Raw genomic sequence first — 20,221 nt, 5'->3', positions numbered from 1 at the left:
TGAGATATATGTATATAATTGGGTATATTTTATTATATAGTGCCTTGCCTTGAGACCTTCCAGGGACCTGGTCATTTAAAATCCAGAGTGACCATGAGCTCCCTCCAGCCAAAGTCCTTCCAGATGGCTCACTTTTGAGCTGGAATTCTTCATACCAAAAGGTTTCCGTTCTGGGAAGACTAAAGCACCAATGACTCAGTCCCCACTAGCAGCAGAGAACGGGTCGGTGGAGGTATGTCCTGAAGATCATGGTAAGAGGCATATTTAAGGGAAAGTGAAAACATCTTAATGGGCTTGGATGGAGGAGAGGGGTATTTTGTGACTGCTGGTCAAGCGATCTGTATAAAGCCGAGTAGATGAGGAGGCACATTGACAATGAGACACCGCAGGTCAGCGTCTGGTCTCCTCTAGGGAAATGAAGAGAAAAGAGGGGCCCAGAAATGTATTTGCTCGTGGCACAACCACAGAAATCCCTCGTGACTCCCGCAAGAGCAAGGCGGGCAGCGCCGTGGCCCCCGGCAGGGCTGAGCCCTGCGGAGGTGGAGGTTCCCAACCGCCCCGCGCCCCCAGACCGCCTTCTGCTCCTGCTGGGGTCCACACACCGCCTGGGGGAGGCAGCTGCAGACACGGACAGATAGGCGCACACTGGAGATCACTTCCTTGGTGCTTGCAAAATTCGTCCAGAAAACACAATTCCGAGGAATTTGGTGACTACATTTCTGTTAAGTCTCCGTCTAGGTGTTTGCTCATGAGCTCCTCCTTCCCTTTGCAAGGGCACAGAGCGGGCAGTGATTTAATCCGGAGCAGCGTGTCCCGCTGCCCCTGCTCTGGGGCCCTGAGGGGCTGCTGGAGCCCCCGGCTCCGCGCACCGCGAGGGCACCCAGGACGCTCACAGCCTCCCTCTTCTTTCACATCGCTGCTTAGCCACAAGGTGCCGATGGAAACAGAGTCCGGAAAAAAAACCCAAGAGAGCCAGAGAGCGTTTTCAGGTGTTTAACAACATTTGGCACGGAATGTTTTAGCAGCTGAACACTTCCAGTAAGATGTGAAGAGGTAAAGTAGAAACATGAAAATATGTTTTAGTTTTATCTGGTTTTTGAGAGCAGAAAGATGTGATTTGGAAAAGCTAAACAAACACTGCTGTAGCTATTCCCTTCAAAGCTTTAGCTGATCTGAGTGCCTCTCCGTGTTATTTTTCTCTTACATATCTAACAATGAGATAATGAATTGAAAGCCCTGCTCAACAGGCGATGATGGAGCAAAGCAAATCGCATTTGTAGGGTGGCTCCGATACTGTCAAGCGCTCCTTGCACAAAGGGAAAGAGCCTCCTGCCAGTTTCCACAGGAATGAAAGACGCTTATTCCAGTCAAACACGCAGCCCCCGAGCCGTGGAGAGGCCCCGCCGGCCCCATGGCCCGGCCTTTCGCTCTGCCCTTCGGGGCGGCCGCTCGCGGGCTGTAGTCCCGGGGCAGCGCGGGTCCCTGCGGGGCCTCCCGCGCTCGCAGCGCTGCTCTCGGGAAGGTCCCCGCGCCACCGGGCACGGGCACCGTGTCCTGCCCGGCCGCGGGGCCGGAGCAGCGGCCCTGGGCACCCCGGCAGCGCCCGCGGCGCCGGGTCCCTGCCGCGATGCCGGTGCTGTGACGTGAGTGCAGCGCGGGGCTGTGCACACGCGGGGCTGGTGGCGGCGGTGCCAGGGTGCTCGTCCCCGTGGTGCCACCGTCCCTCCAGTGCCATCCTCCCCACGATTCCACCGTCCCCGCGGTGCCACTGTCCCCATGCCACAGGGTCCTGCTGCCTGCTGGCACCAGTGGCTCCTGCAGGCGCCCTGCACTGCCCCGGCCGCCCCGCAGTGCCGGCTGCTCTGTGCGCGGTGTGCGACCGGCCAAGCGGGGCTGGCTGCCAGCACTGCAGCCCCGGAGCCCCCCAGCCCTGCAGCCCCCAGCCCCGCATCCATGCAGCCCTGCAGCCCCAGAGCCCCTCAGTCCCGCAGCCCCCCAGCCCCGGAGCCCCCCAGCCCTGCCCAGCGCCTCACACTGCTGGCACCCGCTGTGGGAAGGACTCCGGGGAGCTCTGGGGGCTCCTGCTTTGTGTTTCCATACACAGTTGCTAAGAACATTGGTTTGTTCTCATGAACATACGGGGCCCTGGAAGCAGGTGGACACGTTCTGGCCAGTCCGGAGCCTTCTGTAGCTTCAGCGGCTGGCAGCTGAATGAACCAAACAACTGGTTTATTTGGTGAAGAGGCTGGCGATGCCTGCCGGCTTCCTCCCGAGCACGCGCTCATCCCAACAGCAGCGGTGAGTGAGGTTTGCTAGCCCGTTTTGTCTGCGTTACCAAAGCTCATCACAGCAGTTAATGGCTTTGCCTTGTTTCCTCACCTCGCAGCTGGTCTACAGGCAGGTGGGACCCTTGGGCACGGGGCCCGGTCCTCAGGAAAGCCCAGCCAGGGAGGCCTCGCACCAGCAGGACCGCTGCCTGCTGCTTCTACTTTAGTTTTCCATGAAATAGTCAAATTGCAGGTGTCGGTCTTTATCTTCAAGGCTCTAGCTGAAACGAGGCCAGAAGAGCTAAAAAAAATCTGCAGGAAGAGTTAAATTGGCCAGTGTCTTTCCAAAGCAGGGTGCTGCACAGGTGGCTGCGGAGGAGAGAGATCCGTCTCGGGAGCTGCTCTGGAATACACGGCCCGCGGGACCAGTATCAGATGGTTTTCTAGGTGCACGTGCTTGCTGCTGTGACCCGTCTCTGCCCGCGGGGACGTGCAGCGCTGCGTGCGAGCCAGTGACCAGGAGCAGGGGCTGGAGCTCGGGGTGCAGCTCGCGCTCGCCCAGTCCTCTGGTGCTGCATGTCGAGGCCAAAGATGGCCACAAATGTGGGAGAATGTGGTGGTATCAGCTGAGGAAGTGGTTTAGAGACCTGCCAGGGAACCGCAGAACTTCATCAGTGACGTCCCCATGGAAGGAAGGATGGAAGGAAGGATGAAAGGACAGAAGGAAGGGAGAGAGGGAGGGAGGGAGGAGACTTTAGAACAATAACAAGATCCATTTAATAGCATTGTGTGCTATCTCCCAAAGGATCGTTTCCAGCTAGTTCAGTATTTTCTGTTGTACCCGTTACTGTAACATCCAGTCTCCACGTGAGTGGCAGCAGGAGCGCTGCAGGACCTACTGGCGTGCCAGTGTGGAACAGCAGATGTGACTCGAAGGGCTGGATCTTGCTACCGTAAGAGGCTTCATCACCAAGAAGTGCTCTGTAGATCCCGTTACCGAGCGCCTCTGAAGGCTGGAAGGGGATTGCATTGGTCCAAGCCTGTGCCCACGGTCTTTCCCAAGTGCAGGGAACACTGGCCTGAGAGAGATGCTTGTGTTTGGTTTCATGCACCAGCCCTGAGTCCCAGGACAGCAGGGAATACAAATCCAGCAGAATCTGCATGAGGGAATGACTATAATTTCATGATATGGGAGATGTCCCCTCTAAGGCGCAGCAGCACAGCGGGACCTGGGCTGCTCTGCGTCATGGCCTGCCAGGCTGGCAGAGCGTCCGGAGCACCCGGAGCGCCTGGAGAGCCAGGGCCCCCACAAGGGCCCAGCGGCCTCCCCTGCTCTCGGGGCTCCGGGCCCTGCTCGGGGCCGCCAGCGCGGGCGCGAGAGCGACGGGGCAGCGCCGCGGTGCTTCTGCGGCCCGTGTGTGGATGGACGCACGTACGTGCACACCGCGAGGGCACCTGGGAGTACTGGGTTCCTCCTGCCTTGTCCACCTCTCCCTCTTCCCTTCTCTGCAGCCTTTCTTAGTCAAATAAATACCTGGATCAAATCAGTCTCTGCAGGTATCTTATAGACTAGTGAAATTCTGGCCGGTGTTACAGACCCTGGCATGTGCTTGGGGCAGGTATAGGGACTCACACAGGGAAGGTATTCTTTGTACTTTCCATAAGGAACACACATTACCTTTGACTCATAATTTCAGTTTATTATCAAAATGTTTTTATCAGATGACAAACTCGAAAAGCTAAAAGGAACATAGGTTTTTAAATACACCTGTTTCAGCAGTCATCTGAGGTATCTGGTACCTATTTTTGGAAATCTCAATTTGCTTTGATACACAAAGCAGTAAGTTCCTTTGCAACCTGCATGAGAATGTTCAGTACCTATTATTGCAGATTTAAAGCCTTTTACCTGTCTTGTTTAAAGCTCCATTCTTGCAAGCAGCTGTGCAAATTTACTGATGTGAGGACTGACATCGATCAGAACAAGTACAAAGGACGTGCAGGATTGGGTCCCAAACACTGAGGAGCTCAGTCTGGAAACGTGTGAGTTGGCAGACTTTGTCTTATTGCCTCATTCCATGATTAATTCAACTTTCCCAATTTATGCAGCCACTGATAAAGTATATTACAATACTTCAAGTCAAAAGTGTAGCTCAGAATTAAATATAAAAACTATGATTTATACATTACTAGAAATTTTAAAAAAGACCAGCCTTTAGAGAAAGCAAGAAAAAGCTTAGAAAATTGTGAAAGGATCTTTGAGCACAATATTACAGGTTATATGTTGAAAAATTAATAAATTACCTACGATTTTAATTTGGCTGGAAAGCAGTAAATAAAAACATGTATATAGTGACTCCCGTTAAGTAACTTCTCAGTAATGATTCCACCGTGTGTGAGTGAGAACAGGTCTCTGGACTCCTCCTGTCTCGATGGGTTCAAGTACGAATGGCAGCGGTTGCAGAGCTGAGGAGCGGCAGAGGGTGCCGAGGCGACGCTTTTGCTGTGAACCGTGAGCTTGCGGTCGGATTGCGATGCCGGGAGCCCCTTTCCCGGCGGGAACGGGGAGGGAGCAGGGCCCGCGAGGGCAGCGGGGCCGCGGACACGGCGGCAGCGCCGGCGCCGGCGCTCCCTGCTGCCTGGCCGGCGGCCGCTCCGCGGGCACGCACCTTGTTCTGAGGAGCCTGCTTTACCTTTGGCTGTTTGCCAGCCGTTACCGTGACTTTTGTAGTGTATTTCCCTCATTTTGCTTCCCTCCTCCCATTCTCAAAATCAGTTTAGGATTTGTTTTTCCGTACAGCTTCTTCAGACGCAAGGTTTACTGTCCCGTCACCACACCCGGCACTTGTTAGCAGGATCCATGTAGTTCGTCTTGGTGCATGAAAATGCTTCAGAAAACTCTGGAGAGTTTTGCAATGATCCTATGACCCTTTAAAACAAAACAGAAACATTTTGGCTTTATTAATTCTGTTTAAAACAACTCCAAACCTCACATTTTGTAACTCTTTTTGCTTCATCCAAAATACTGTGTGAAACGCCTGTATTTCTAAGCTGGTCAGACGGCAGAGGAGGGAACAGCCACTGCCTTCACCAAATACTTGCGCGTGTGGGATTAGCAGAACAAGCCTTTGGTGAAAAGCCGCTGAAAGAAAGATACTGGAATTAATGTAGTGGATTGGATCAGGAAAGAACCCGGGTGCTGTGCATGCGGATCCGGGAGAGGACAGAGCCTTTCAAAGGCAGCAGGCGTCGGGATGTCCACTGTGCTCCGGGACCTCATGGGACTTGTCCAAGCAGACTTAGTAGAGCAAAAAGTTACATTAGTGATGAACAGGTTGTTCTGGCTTAACTTAAATGAAAAGACCCTAGTTTGGAACAGGTTGTTCCGGCAGGGGGGTTTCTAATTCCAGCTAAGCATCCGAATCTCAAAGCTGTGCTCATGCTGGGATGGCTGGAGGGGCAGTCTCTGCCTCTCATCCATTTTCAGGCAGCCACCCTAGGACACTTCCATATGCCAGAATCCACCCTGGCAGACTGGCATAGGCTTCTCTGAAACCCATGAATAAAAGCGTTGCTGCACTTGGAATTTGTGCTGAGGACTGCTGTACATACTGACCTGAATTTGCCTGGGCTGTGCACATCGGTTTTGATGGAGTTGACAGCATATTCTGGTCTGTAGGTTCCACACCAAACCTACGCACGTAACAAAGAAAAGGATTTGTCAGGAAAAAGCTTTCCCAAGACAACACCAGCTTTCATTGCACTATGAAATACTTAATGCTGTGGGAATAAATTTACATTACATTTACATTAGAACATTGTAAGGAAAAAAAAATGTAATTAAAAACCCACTGTTGTCAAACTTTCTAAAGCACCCAGGCACCCAAAACCGCCCACCAGACTTACTCCTGGGTGTATTCCTGTGTGGGGAGAGGCCTGAAAGGACTTTGTCTGCTCTGCTGTGCAGTGAGCACTGCTCAGCGTAGCGACTCGGCCAGCTCGTGCTAAGATGGAAAAAGTCCTTTCTGATACACTGCTAAAACACAATTGAAAATGTTTTTTATAGCTTTCAATCACAAAGTATAAAATACCTGTGCAAAGTTCAGAAAAAACAGCTGTTTATGGTTCATTTCGAGGCCAGGAAGAAGTTTTTCTTTCCCATTCTTTTTCACGAAGTTTTCATAGGCCTGCAAAATTGGATAGAAATGTTACAGCCTCCTGTCTACAATGAGATGATGGCAAGGAGCAATAGCGAGTCCTCGACACAATTCGGCATGGACTGGTGTGCTGGTCACCCATCTAACTGGCTGCCACCAGAGAAAAGAGGGGTCATTTCTTAATATGAGAATACAAGTGGCCTGACTGCATCAGGAAGGATTTCTCACTGAATGGACTGTACAGTAGTGATTCATACTGGGCTTAGTGAAACTGCCCAAGTCGTGTTGCAATAAATGATAGTAGATTGTCGACTTTTAGCTTGTTTCTCCCATAGGAAAAAAAAAAAGTAGTTAATGGAGTAATTTCAGGAAGATGGGTTAACCAGGTAACTAGATCATACATCTTTTCATATGGAAAAACAACTTAAGAATGCGAAGGACAATCGTGTTCTGAAGTATAATAGCTACAGCACCTGGGCTTCAATGCATTCAATTCCTTTGAATTGTTCTATGTATTTTCTGAAAAATCACGGATTTACGATCAATTAATGGCTGCATGAGGCAAGACAGTTCCATGTTAAAAGAAATACCCACAAAACAGAGTGTACCATCAATGGAAATGGCTGAGATGCGCCGTCGTCATCGTGCTGGGAGGCGCAGGAGGCGGCAGCGGCGCCGCAGCGGCTCGCAGGCCCCTCGCGAACCCCCTCCTGGGCAGCTCTTCTCCTGCAGCTCTGTGCTCTCTCCAGCCCCCGGCTGCACCCCGCAGGGGAGGCGCGCGGCCCAGCGCCTCCCTCGGGGACGGCCCGCGGCCCAGCGCCGTGGGGACTCGCCTCACTGTGCGGCGCCCGGCACAGAGGTGCTGAGGGTCCCGGGGCTCAGTCCACACGCCTCTGCTTGAGGAGGAACAAGGAACCTCCAAGACCCTCATCCAGATTTGCCTGTGACCAAAGGGTCAGGAATGGGACCATGCTCCTCCGACCCGTCACCCTTCCCTCATCTCATTCATTGCCACTAGAGTTAAGACATGTTAAAGACATCAAGGTTCAACTGTGCAAAAATCTTTCTCTTATTCTACAAACCATGCGTGCTGTTCTGTTTCCAGATAATTTGTTTTTCTCTCTGAAGTTAACTATATAAATGCATTTCCTATGCTTTTGCCACCTTCTGGGTTAGAGTCTGAAATAATATGCCTCTGATAACACAGATAACACTTCTGCATACAGTGCAGAATTCCAGTTTCAGGGGAATGCAATGCAGGATCCAGTTTTTCTAGCATGAAACTCATCCTGCAGTGAAGAGTTTTGTTATATAGCTAATGCAGCACTGTGAAAAGGAGAATTTTCATCCTTGCAGAACTTTGCATTATTTTTTTGTCAGACTAGAAGTAAGCCTACAGGTTTTGTTCTGTTTTTTAATAAACTTAATAAATCTTAGATAAGACACATGAAAGAATCCTTCCACTCTACTTGGCACTGGCTGGCTCTCAGCTGGAGCTCTGCGTCCACTTTCGGGCACTAGGCTTCAAGAAAGATGTGGAGCAACTGGAGAGAGTCCAAAAGAAAGCAGTAAGAATGAGCAGAGGTCCAGCAAACACGACCTATGAAGAAAGACTGAAAGAACTGGGTTTGTTTAGTCTAAAGAAGGGAAGTCTTGGCCTTCAAGTATCTAAGAGTCTTCAAATACTTAACACGTTGCAGAAAGGAAAGGGACAGGCTGCTCGCTGTTTCCACTGTCAAAAGCAAAGATGTGATGGCACTTGAATTGCTACTGGAGCCTCTCTTACTGCTCACATGAATGACACAGATGTAGTTGATTCTGCTACAAGGTGGAGAGAGGACTAGATGAACTTTCAGGAGTTTTTTTCTGGACATTTTGCCTATTACTTATATGATGTTGTAATAATTCTGCATGTCTATTTTTTTTGTTATAACTTCTGATTTCATCGTTTTCTTTTGGCTACTCCCATTCCTTTCAGACAGGGTATATTCCTTCATAGGCTTCTACTATTTTGTTTACGCACAAATGTTCTAGTAATCAAAGGTCAGACTAATATAATATGTCATACTGACATAGTCTTTAAGGTGCCAAATCCTACTTTAAATTCTTATCAATAATTGTATTCATCCTCACACATTTATATTTCTCGTGAGCTGAGTGTTGCTGACGGCTTTGTTTGCAGAAGTGGTGGTGATGCCTTTGGGAAGTGCGAGTTGACCCAGGCACCCCTGGCACCCCTGGCAAGGAATCCTGCCTGGGTGTCAGATACTGAACAAGGGGTCTGGGGCAAGAGGGAGAAGATGATGTTACAAGAGCCTGCACCATCGGATGGATCCAGATCTGTGTGACAGCAGCAGGGCATGGCAAAGCCGGCTGCTTCCCACCTCTCGGCCTGCAGTCACAAAGAGAAGATCTCAACTTGTTTTCACTTTCAGTCTCAGAAGAGGCAAATTTAGGAAGCGAAGCATCCCTTTCAGGAGACAGTGAAAGGCAAACCAAAAAGCAGGCGGGCTCCGTGGGAGGCTTAGCAGAGAGTGGCCAGCAGGACCCGCTGACGTCTTGGGAAACCTGCACAGGTGACCTGAGTGTCCTGTGTGAGGCGGCACGAAATAGAGTCCTGTGCAGGCAGAGACCTCCATTGCTGGAGCTGGGAACAGGATCGCTCTGCCCCTCCTTTCTGAAGGAAGCAGAAGCGGTCAAGACAGATGGGCAGAGGGGGACAGATGTTTTGCAGCATCAGTTAGTGATGGTGATTAGTTAGGTGAAGGTCTGAATGCGACACCGATTCATTAAATGCTTTCATTCTACAAATTCCCTATTCACAAACAATAAAAGTGAGCTGAAAAGGCCAGAGTGTGCTAGCAAGAGATAATACCTACTCTGAAATAATTAATAGGATGAAAGAAATAAAACAGCTGATCGTGATTTTAAACTGCGCCTCAGAAACAGAGTGGTATAGTCCTGTTCCTCATACAAAATCTTGCTTCTTCTTCAGAGGCTCTGAAGCGATTTTTCTTAATCTGTGTGGGTTTCAGCTGAGGTAGTAAAATAGATATTTACCTTATATGCTTGTCTAACACCTCCATTATCAGCAATGTTTTCTCCCAGTGTGTTGATCCCACTCAGCTGCGAAGACAGAAAGGAAAAACATTATTTTGTTAAAAAAAGAGCTTATCCAGTATGTGTAATGCTAAATTTTGCACTTTTTTTTTTTTTAAGTTTGAGATTTCAGCAGAAGACTATGTTAACATCTCTGAAGAGCCTTTTATCTCCCTTGTCTCAAAACCCCAGCAGATACTATGATTTTCCCTGATCTTCTTCCTTCCCTTCTTTCCCGTATAGGCAGTTCTCTAGGCTTTCCTATCTGTTTTGCTCAGACTTTCTGAGGCCGATTCATTTGTTCATTCTGCCCATTTTCTGTCTCTCTTTAACCTTCAGCTTCCTATCACAGTTCCAGTTAGAGCAAAAGAGCAGAATCTGTCTGTAGAATTTAGATGAAACAAGTTAAATCCAATCTCCAGGTAGTTTAAATCACTAGCTCACAGTCATCAGCAAATCTGCTGTAAAACCACTAAGCATTTTGCTGTTTATTAGGCAAGTTAAGCAGCTCTTCAGGTGCAAGATATTTAGAACTGGTACCTGCAGCTGGTATAGCAATTAGCAAATCAGTATCATGGAACACGATGAAGCTTTGGCAATGGAGAACTTTACTTTCAAGAAATCATGTTTTTGACCTTTATCCCAAACATTGGACTATGATGATTTAAAGCTATAAAACTTAACACGTCATCATTATATTAAATTTGATGTGTGGCAAAATGGCAGAAAAATAGAGGACTGTTGAAATATTCTTCTTCCTTAAAAGACTCTGGTGGTCTCATCAATTCAGCAAACAGGCTCCAGGTAGGGAGCTTTATCTTTTCCCTCTTCTGGGTGACTGAATGTATTGTCAGCCTCTAAAAAATAGCAGGAGTAGCAGCTGAAGTATTTCCTGCGTGTGTCTTCCCATTTAGCGCTTACTGCAGAAGGTCCAACCCAAGAGAGATTTTGTTCCTTACAGACTAGGTGGTGACACAGATCAGTGCTGCAGGCTTCTTTACTGAATCCCAAATAACCAAGGTGGATGTTGAAAGTAATTATTTGATCACAACACAACCGAGCTCTGTTGTAGCCAACAACTTGCCTTTCTTTACTGTGCAGTAATGACCCCGTGGCGTTGCTGTTCCCTTGCTGTGTGGCAGCTGCAGCAGGGTGAAATAACCACAGTGGAGCAGTGTGTACCTGCGCTGAGAGAGCACGGGCACCTCGGCCAGCAACTGTGGTTGCAGGCTGCCTGTGCAGGCCTGGCACGTCCGCAGCGCCAGCCTGCAACAGGAAAACCGCTACGGTACCACAGTGGCAGCACTGCAGAGCTCATTAAGTTATCTGTAAATGATTAAAGCTAGAGTGGGCGCTGGAAATGGGGATATATATTATTTGAGCATCAAGCTTCAGGGAAATCATGTTCAGCCTTATAAATTACTTTTTTTCTCTTCTCACATGGTATCAGCCTTTGAGGGCCAAAGTCACTGCAAAGGCTTCAAGGGCTGTCAGTCACACAGAATGTAAAACGTGCCTCTTCCACAACAGTCAGCATCTATGTGCATTTTTCACCATTATCTTTAGGATTTTCTTCTTTTCTCTTTTGAGAAAACGAACTCCTTTGAAAAAAAAATGACTTAAGATTTTGTGTTTTCTTATTTAAAACATCATTGATAGCTACAAATAAATATGGCATACATGCTGTCCACCTGCTAGGTCCCATGAGAAGTTTCCATACTGGTACACCATACACTGAGACTGCTCCTTAAAATTGCGTGCTGATTCTTCAGTCCACCAGTCTATGAGGTCTCCATTCTCATTAAAATTCCTGCCTGTAAATAATATATTAACAGTTATGTATTCAGTTATGACAGTTTTATGTACAGTAAGCAACAGTTTTGATACAGTAAGAAGGGTACTGAGTATACTTAACTCATGCAAAATATTTCTGTAATGAATTAGTCACATAGCTGATGCTCCTTTATTTTTTCTGTTTACTGAAAGGGCTGTATTCCACCAAGGAGGAAGAGAAACCGACTCACTCTCAATTGCAAGACTGAATTAAGGCTCTCTTGGGAAGCCTGGCATGTTCTGTGACCAGCTGCCAAACTGCCCCTAGTGTCGGGCTAGGAAGGGAACATGACTGGACCGCAGGGCTCATGGCCTGACTCTTGGTTTCAGACCTAGGCTGGCCTAGTTACACCTCCTGTGCACAGCCAGTCACAGCTTGTGATCTTTTCTACCCTCTAATGAGTATTTTTGATGGAACCTGTGGAACCTTCAACTAAGCCCTTGAGTGCAGCCACGTCCTGTGTTGTTGCTGCAGCCTTTGTGGATTTCTCCAGCTGATACTTCTGGAAATCATCACAGGGAAGAATGCCATAAGCTCTGATAAATCCAGATTCGGCCTGAAATTTGTTAACTCCAGTTATCTGCTCTGTGGAGTGATTAAGCACTATAATATGTAAAACATGCTAAGTACTGCAGTTTTATCATTATAAACTCAGTGCCTTACCATTGTCATCAAAACCATGTGTGATTTCATGACCGATGACCATGCCTATGCCCCCATAATTCAGTGACTTGGACTGGGTTGCACTGAAGAAAGGGGGTTGCAAAATTCCAGCAGGGAAGACTGCAAAAAAACCCAACAGGATTCAGTCACGTCATTACGGAAAGAAGTCAGATTATCCAGCAGCAGTGAATTTACACATCTCAGTGGCCGTACCAGGAACAGTTCAGCAAGACTGTTCCCCCCACCCCTCATTCACATCCAGGCTAGAGGGAAGCAAAATAGCTCTTCAGTTGCTTGCAAAATTGTGGTCAGCTTTAAGTCTTTGTTACTATTTTGCTTTGCAAAGAAGCAGTTTAATTTTTCAGCATAGAGCACTAAGCACTGTCAGACTTAGGCATCTTTAATAAATAAATCTCACGATATCATCAAAGACAGGAGGGTGAATGAATCATTTGATCATTGCCCCCTCCACAAGCCAATGTCAGGAGAATTTATTCTCCCACTGGAAATATTAGTAACTTCTTCTAGAATCAATAAAAACAGGTCATGCTGGCAGTAGAAGAATTGGAAAAAAATGCTGTTTTTCGCCCGCATCCATGCTTATTTTTCTATGCCTTTAAAAATCAAATTAGCAAAAAGAAATCATGTTGCAATTGTGATCTTTCTTTAAAAGAAGAATACAAAGAAAACTTTGTTCTTAGTTATAAAATAAATAGTTCTGTTATACTTTTTATCTCATGGGGGCCTTTTCCCTCTACTTCACTCTGCTGCAGCAGTACAAAGAATTCTTTATCATGTGTGGCATCTTTATTACATCACCAAACTTGAATAAAAAGGTGAAATTAAATGACAGATTTCACATAGAAAAATAAACAAAACTTTTTGCATTTTTGTATAAATCCCAGTGCAGCTCTAATCTTTTATCTCACAAGAAGAACCATGGGAAAATTTAAATTTAATAAAAAGGGTGGAAAATAAACCGTTACTGCTGCCAACGGACACGGTCGTTCTCTTGCATTGCTCCTTTGACATGGAATCAAATGTCCAAATGCTGTTTGTTTTCATGAAACACTGACAGCAAAGAGAAAAGTGCAAGTGCCATATCTTGTGCACAGACATTTTAATGGCTGGCAATATGGAGCAATATCTAGAGCAGAGCATCAGAAGACTCTTTTGGGGAGATTATTGCTGGCAAGGCATTTGCTCGGTATTATGCACATTAATCCTGGCGGCTTGAAATACTGCAGCTCCAACTCCCTGGTAGCTCAGTTTGTCTTTGGCTTGATATCCTAGCAGCACCTTCCCCCTCTAAGGCAGACATCCCCCAGGGTCTCAGTTCCATCTAATTAACACTGTCACCTCATGCATATTTGCAGTTATTTTATATATGAAATTATTTTTTAATCCTTCAAAAACAATACTCCATGGCTGCTTTTATGTAATACAGGTCCAAAGTGGACAGTTACTCTTCCTGTGTGATAAATTTTATATAGATTTAAAGGAGAAAGAGGTAAGTGCAACTATTTGGGGACAAAAAAGGCAGACTGTACTCAACTTTGAGAACACCATAAGGCTTTAGTTATCCTGTGGCCATAGCTAAGGGATGAGATAAAAATCTATGGCTCATATTAACTGCCAGTCACCGGCTTCTGTCTTCCAAATTATAATTCCTCTTCTACAAGTTTCTGACCAAAGCTGTTTTAAAGAAAACCTACAAGCAGATTTTTATTCTGAATATCATATTATACTCAGTGTAAGCTGAATATTCATAGGCATATTCATCTGCCCGGCCCTGCCTGCCGTGCGTGGCCGCAGCCCTGCCCAGTGGGACCAACTGGGGCCCTGCTGGGCCCCAGCGCCGCGGGTCGCAGCCCTTCTCCGGTGCCTCTGCCGCGCAAACTCCTGCAAAGCGCCGCAGGCCTGTGCAAGAAGCCAGCACCCTGTGTGCAGGCGCCTGTTTAATATATAACCTAACTCAGGCAAACCCGCAAACCTAGGACTGCGTGGCTATTTTTAGTTATTTTTTAACTCGTCAGTGGGAACAGAAGAAATTTAAAAGGGAAAAAAGAAATAGAAACCCATTAGAAAATCTGACCTTATTGATTTCCTCCTTTGAAAAATCAATGCTATTCCTTTAAGCCTGCAGGTAGATTATCAAGACCTATGCCATCAAGGGTGCTAAATAAATTGTAGGTATTTTTTGTTGCACAGGAAAGACCCACCATTAAAATGTTAGCATACCATATTAAACACACCCTATAAAAGCTAGAAGAAAACTGCATCCATTTGGCTTAGTGCAGCTGTGCTCAGCAGAGAGTGCTCCTTGCAGTGCAGGATGAGAAACGGCCCCAAAACGAGGCCTCAGCCTCCCTCCTGCTGGAGGGCGCATCGTGCGGGGCGCTGACATCGGTTCTTGCACCAGCACCGAGCGCGCCCAGTGGCCTGACACTTTTCACCTTGGTTTAATGGTCTATTTAATAACAGAAGTAGGACTACATAGGCAGCTATTACCGAGGCCTGAAAAGAAATGGTAATTCCATCCCTGGCAATGAAAATAGCATGTCTCAACCAAATATTTTCTTTGGAAGCCTTCATAAATAAACAAAAAATATTGTTTCATTCCTGTGCAAAGGCCTACAGGACAAGGTCCTTCATTTTTCAGACTTTTTTTCAGGAGTTATAAATGGGTCATAGTGTCTCACAAATGGTTCAAGATACTTGATAGAACAGGAAGATTGTCAGGCATAATTAACATTATAAATTGTTCTGAGACTCTTGGAAAGACTTTGCACCACTGTGAAGAGAGCTGGCACAAGAAGAGAAACCCCAAAGGTTTCTTCTGTTGCTTCTTCTTTGCATAACAGTCTTGAGCTATAACTGTTTTTTTTTTTTTTTTATTTCTTTAAAAACATTTTTAATACTTTCGCTTTTATTCTACATTAGCTATGGTTTTGGGTAGGCTGACAATAAAAATGTTCATACCTAAAAATCGTTACTTAAACTATGTCATTATTAGTGATCTTTTTCCTTCTTTTTTAAGCCTGCTTTTTTCTTGTTTTAGCGTGCCAGGTTTACATTTCCATTTTTCCAACAAAAAAAGAAGCAGAATTAAGTAAAGATGACGCATCTTTCAGACCAGGGATTCAAAGTCTTCATCTGGCACACTTCACACCGTGAGAACGGTAATCAAAGATGCCTCAAAATTCCTTAAACTTTCACTAAGCTGCATATAAAAGAATGTATGATAGAAGTTTGCATTTAAGATAGGCAATGCTTACAATTAGAATGTGACAATTTAAACATGACTAGTATAGAGCTCCGAGGTGCTGTGGGTCATCAATATTTCCTGAAGTGCTAAACAGAGATAGGTGGTGAGAAACTTTTGGAGAAAACTGGTTTCATTGAGCCCTGTGTGTTTTCTTCAAACTGTCTTGATTTCTTTACTTAGAGAGGTGCTGAAGGAATCATGTAGGGTTAGTGTCAGAGCAGCCAGGCTTGCAGCAGCTCTGGACAGTGACTGTGTCTCCAGGAGCACAGACCCCTGCTCAGTTTGCTCAGCACAGCTCCTACGATGCTGCCTCTTCCGAGCACTTTATCTTACAATTGTGTAGGCAAAGCAGCTGGAATTGAGGAAAATAGAAAATGGGAATAAGCTGTCTTTGTGCTAGTATTTCAACATTATGTTGTCATCAAATGCAGAGCACATTTGTTGACTTAATAAAGGACATTTTAGACTTGCCTGATTGCTTTCCATAAGGGCAATTACAGAAAAATGGTACTGCTTCATGAGAACAAGCACAGGAGTTTGTGATTCTGGCCTAAACATGCAAAACATTACAGGATTTTAAGTTGAGTTGATGAATTGGTGTATTCATTAACCAGCAGGATGTAATTCAGCATCCTTCCCAAAGCCACACTAAATAAGCTTGTGCAAAAGGGTTTTGAACGGGTTATAAGGAATGGAATCCACATCTGCCACATGGCAAGAAAATGCTGTAGTTTTCTTTTAATGACTGTTCCTTCAGATAAAAGAGTTACTGAAACGCCTGTTCATCCTATAAAAAATGTCTAGCACAGCCAAATTTACTTGGTCAGTGAACTTCTACCTACACCGCTCTGCTGTTGCTTTCACAGCTGAATCCTGGGCATTTTTCCTTGTTTTGCACAGAGGAAGTACAGTAAATGAGAAGAAAATGCTAGTCACTGCTCTCAAGCAGTGGAACCTCCGATTTTGCTCTATTCAGGCCCGTCTGCAACCGTAGTTCATTTCATGTCTTGTGTTTAGAAAATGTATAATTTGGCCATTAGAGCTGTATCCAGTTAATAAGTTGGTAAACCTTACCTATCTGATTTCTACTTGCAGAATAAAAGGCATTGACAACAGCAGCTCCACTTATCCACCTAATGATAATACAGAAGAATACATGTTAGAAAGTCAGGTTTTAACAGCAGGCTTATCTCAATACTTCAACAAATCTAGCAACTGAATCACAGAATCACTGAGCTTGGAAGATCCGAGCCCTGGGGATCATCTAGTGCAATCTCCCTGCTCAGATCAGGGTCAAGTGGAGAAGGTCTCACAGAGCTACATCCAATTGAGTTTTGGCTACCTACAAAAATGGAGAATTTACATACTCTCTGGGCAATCTGTTCCAGTGCCTGACCACAATTACAGTAAAAAAGCTTTTTCTTACAGTTAAATGCAATTTCCCATATCCCCCTTTGTGCCCACTGCCTTTCATTCCATCACTGACAGTGATGACATCTGCTTTACACGCTCCCACCAGCTGTTTATACAGGTGGATAAGATCCCCCTGAGCCATCTCTCCTCCAGGCCGACCACCCCCGGCTCCCTCAGCCTCTCCCCATATGTCAGACTCTCTGATCCACTGAGTATCTCAGGCGCTTCTTCAGGATCCCCACTGGTTCATTATGCTGCTCAGTTTTTTGTTTCTGTTTCTGCTCACACTGCAACACTACAGGCCAAACTCCCTGTCCAAAGAAACCCAAGAACAGAAGCTGAGGTTATATTGGTACCTCAATATTTGGGATGATGGACTTTTACTTATGACATGCTAATAATTTTGGGCCCCTGCCAACAAAGAAAAATCAACAAATCTGCAATGGAGAAAATTTCCAATCTAATTAATAAAAACTTACTGCAAGTGTAAAAAGCTATTCAAAGCAATAAAAGAGAAATGATCCTGTAACCTTAGCTGTCACTGACTAAATGGAGAATTAAAGCTGCTCAGCATCTGGCTTAATTACATGGGTTTCAGTGTCAGCTACCATGGCTGTATAGCCACCTATATGAAACATCACTGCATCGTAAGAACCAGTTTGGACACTATGATAATTTTCTCCTTATCAACATTTTTTGAGGAATGAAAGCACTTACAAAGATCATTGTGAGATCTGTGACAGAAACAGTCCTACCGGTCGAGCTTCAGCAGTATCTCCCTTCCTTGCAGAGGCCCTATCTGAGTCTGGCCAGTAGATGAAATACCTGAAGAGTCTCAGCCCCTTCCTTGGCTTACAATTTTACCAGCTTTTATCTGGGACCACCTGATGAATTTTCTAGAATCACATGCTGGGGTGGAGATATGGTTTGGATCATTACTAGATCACTTAATAATATTTAAGGAAAGATCTTAGTGAAAATGAGGCATTGTTCTGCAAAATAAACTGGTTAGGCCTTGCATTACTGAAGTCATATTTTTTGGCTTCATGTTCTCAGAGTGAAATTCACTTTTACAATAAGGCGAGTAAAGAACAAAGCTGAAGGACTGGCTTCTGTTTGTGCTTCACCTTGCTTTTATTGGATTTTTATACCAGTTGCAGAAAGCAACCAACAACCTGCAAAGCAGGACTAGGTAGGTAGTCACCTATCAGTAGCAGGGTGATAGAGCAGGCTCACTGCTGACTTCGGGAAGTCCATGCTAAATAGTAAACGTTTAATTTACAGAATCAGGAAGCAGAAGCAAGAAACACACACAGGCTGCAGGGTTTCTGCACTGTTAACAGGAGACAGGTTTCTTTTCTCTCGTTTCATAAGGTTTGTACTGTTCCCTGTGTTTTACCATGTACAGCTGTCCCTGTTTTATCTGTTTCATCTGTGGGCCTCTTGGCCTATGCTAGCACAATACTGGCACATAGTCACTAAGCAAGCAACTGGTAGGAACAAAAAAGAAGAAAATAAAGTCTTGCATCTTTGTTTTAGATTAAAACCTGAACGTCTTAGCAATTTGGAGGATATGAACCAAAACACTGATTTTTGATAAGCAGGTTTTTCCTTTTACGTAGACAAGCAAGAGCTTTCTAAGTCTGAGAATTTTATCATACTTACCGTATCTGTAAGCATGCTGAAAGCACGGAAGCCTGTCTTTACATTGCAGAATTTGGAATAAGAGCATGAAGCTGTAAATGATCTACTTGATAACTGCATGGCCTATGTCACTCATAAGAAGTGATGAAAAGTATTCCTACACTGTCTATTACTTAAACTAGAAAAAAAACCTCACCTCACTGTGTGGAAGCTTCTGATTCATTATTAGGTGAACATTCGTTTACAGAACAAATGATGACTATTAGAAAATCATCATTTGTGGTTGATACTTCCAGATTCATTTATGTAATATTTGAATGCAATTAAATTTATGATAGTTACTCCTAGCTGATATCTTGTTCTAAGACCAAAATAAGAACTGTGTTAAAATAATGTGAAGCAGCTTAGCAAATCCAGCTCCAAGCTTTGGGTTAAAACAGAACAGAAATGAAGTGGCTGTTAGGTGCAGCAAAGTTTTAATTTAATGATCTGTAAGTCCAGAACTGCAAAATCAATAGATTAAACTGTTTATCAAAAATAACGTCTATGGCTGTGAAAAGATGTTAGCTACAAGCCACTTGTTCAATAAAGCAGACACCAGTGACCATCACTTTTAGGTCTTCATATTTGATCAATTTAAGAAGCCCGCTGAAAGCACAGGGAGTCTATAAAAAAATGAGAGGAAGATCCTCCAGTCACTGTACATCCTGATCTGCTCAACTGATTAAAGGACGAGAGTCACAAGGGCACATGTATGGATACTTCAGGCATTGTTCTAGTATTTTTTTCTCTGTTCTTAGAGATTTTTATTTCTAGCTGAATTACTTGAGCAATGTGGTTTTGGAGGATTTCATACTGGGCATTCCAAAGATGTAAAATATATTTCACCTTCTGAAAGGTGAAAGCCTGAAGGTGCAAGATGGCACCCTGGAAGGACTGTGAACAGTTGTAGATGTTTTTTTTTCCACTGTCCAGAAAAAGGACACTCCAACTGCTGGGAACCAGACCAGAGCTACTCCAGATTGCTCAACCTTCTGCCTTGTCCCCAGAAACATGGAAAATTTGGATACTGAGTCTTTGGCACCAACTGTTTGTCTCTAAACAGCTGCTCCTATTTTGTTGCAATGCTTGCTAACGTAGATCCAGCCTTGGAGAAAAGAGCAATTCCCTCCTACCTTCCCTCTTCAAGGAAGAGAAAGTGCAAAAGGTCATGAAATCTTCACTTCTTACCCCCCCAGACAACTAGCTCTTATTGTGGAAACTGGGTCAAAAGTTATATGCAGTATTTTTAAATACTTACTCCTCTTTGTCCACCTTTTCTCTAAGCTTTTTCAACCTTTTCTTCTGGCTAAATACCAGGTTTTGAATAATGTTTTCAAAGTATTCGTCTTCTTTGTAGTTCAACTGAAAAGAAAGAGAAGAGAAGATTTAGTAGCAGTGTTACTGTTTTGCTGCAGAGGAAAGAGCAAAATTTATTATTGAGCATGCTGATCTAAGCAATGCAGTTTTAAGAGTATTTTTTGGTCCACGATTAGAACTTGGTTTACAGTGCTATGGAACATCATTGAGTTTAAATTATATAATTTGTCACATCACATCAGGGGACGCTTCCAATCCACAAAAGAACCAAGCACATTAACTAAATTATGTGTACTTATATCCACTTAACCAGCGTTAAATCAGTCTGTGCTGATTTAGAAGTACTGAACTGGACACAATTTGCTACGTTTTATTTTTGTCCACTTCTACTAGAAACTATGTTTCCATGAAATATTATCAAATATGAATCATCTTCTATCTATATTAGATCAGCTGTACTAGAATGAGTTTTAATACACTTTTATTTACATCTCTTCAAATGAGCACAAGATTGGCTTAC

At 45.0% G+C, this 20,221-nt stretch overlaps 1 protein-coding gene across 4 annotated transcripts in view; it reads right to left on the bottom strand.

Moving 5' to 3' along the window:
* Positions 1-5,025: 5,025 nt before the first annotated feature.
* Positions 5,026-20,221, bottom strand: part of MME (membrane metalloendopeptidase) — a 43,661-nt gene continuing 28,465 nt past the window's right edge. For all 4 annotated transcript variants that reach the window (XM_026045325.1, XM_026045327.1, XM_026045326.1 and 1 more), the window contains exons 16-23: positions 19,643-19,746; positions 16,360-16,418; positions 12,018-12,137; positions 11,201-11,334; positions 9,482-9,547; positions 6,356-6,451; positions 5,881-5,957; positions 5,026-5,193 (exon numbers count right to left, since the gene is read on the bottom strand). In XM_026045325.1, coding sequence (XP_025901110.1) covers positions 5,094-5,193; positions 5,881-5,957; positions 6,356-6,451; positions 9,482-9,547; positions 11,201-11,334; positions 12,018-12,137; positions 16,360-16,418; positions 19,643-19,746 — 756 coding nt within the window. In that variant the 3' untranslated portion in view covers positions 5,026-5,093. The remainder of the gene's footprint in view (positions 5,194-5,880; positions 5,958-6,355; positions 6,452-9,481; positions 9,548-11,200; positions 11,335-12,017; positions 12,138-16,359; positions 16,419-19,642; positions 19,747-20,221) is intronic.

The sequence above is a fragment of the Nothoprocta perdicaria genome, unplaced genomic scaffold (assembly GCF_003342845.1).
Source record: "Nothoprocta perdicaria isolate Ctin4 unplaced genomic scaffold, notPer1 scaffold_4, whole genome shotgun sequence".
NCBI lineage: Eukaryota > Metazoa > Chordata > Aves > Tinamiformes > Tinamidae > Nothoprocta > Nothoprocta perdicaria.
The sequence above is the reverse complement of the archived record's forward strand: the minus strand, read 5'-3'. Positions and strand labels throughout refer to the sequence as shown.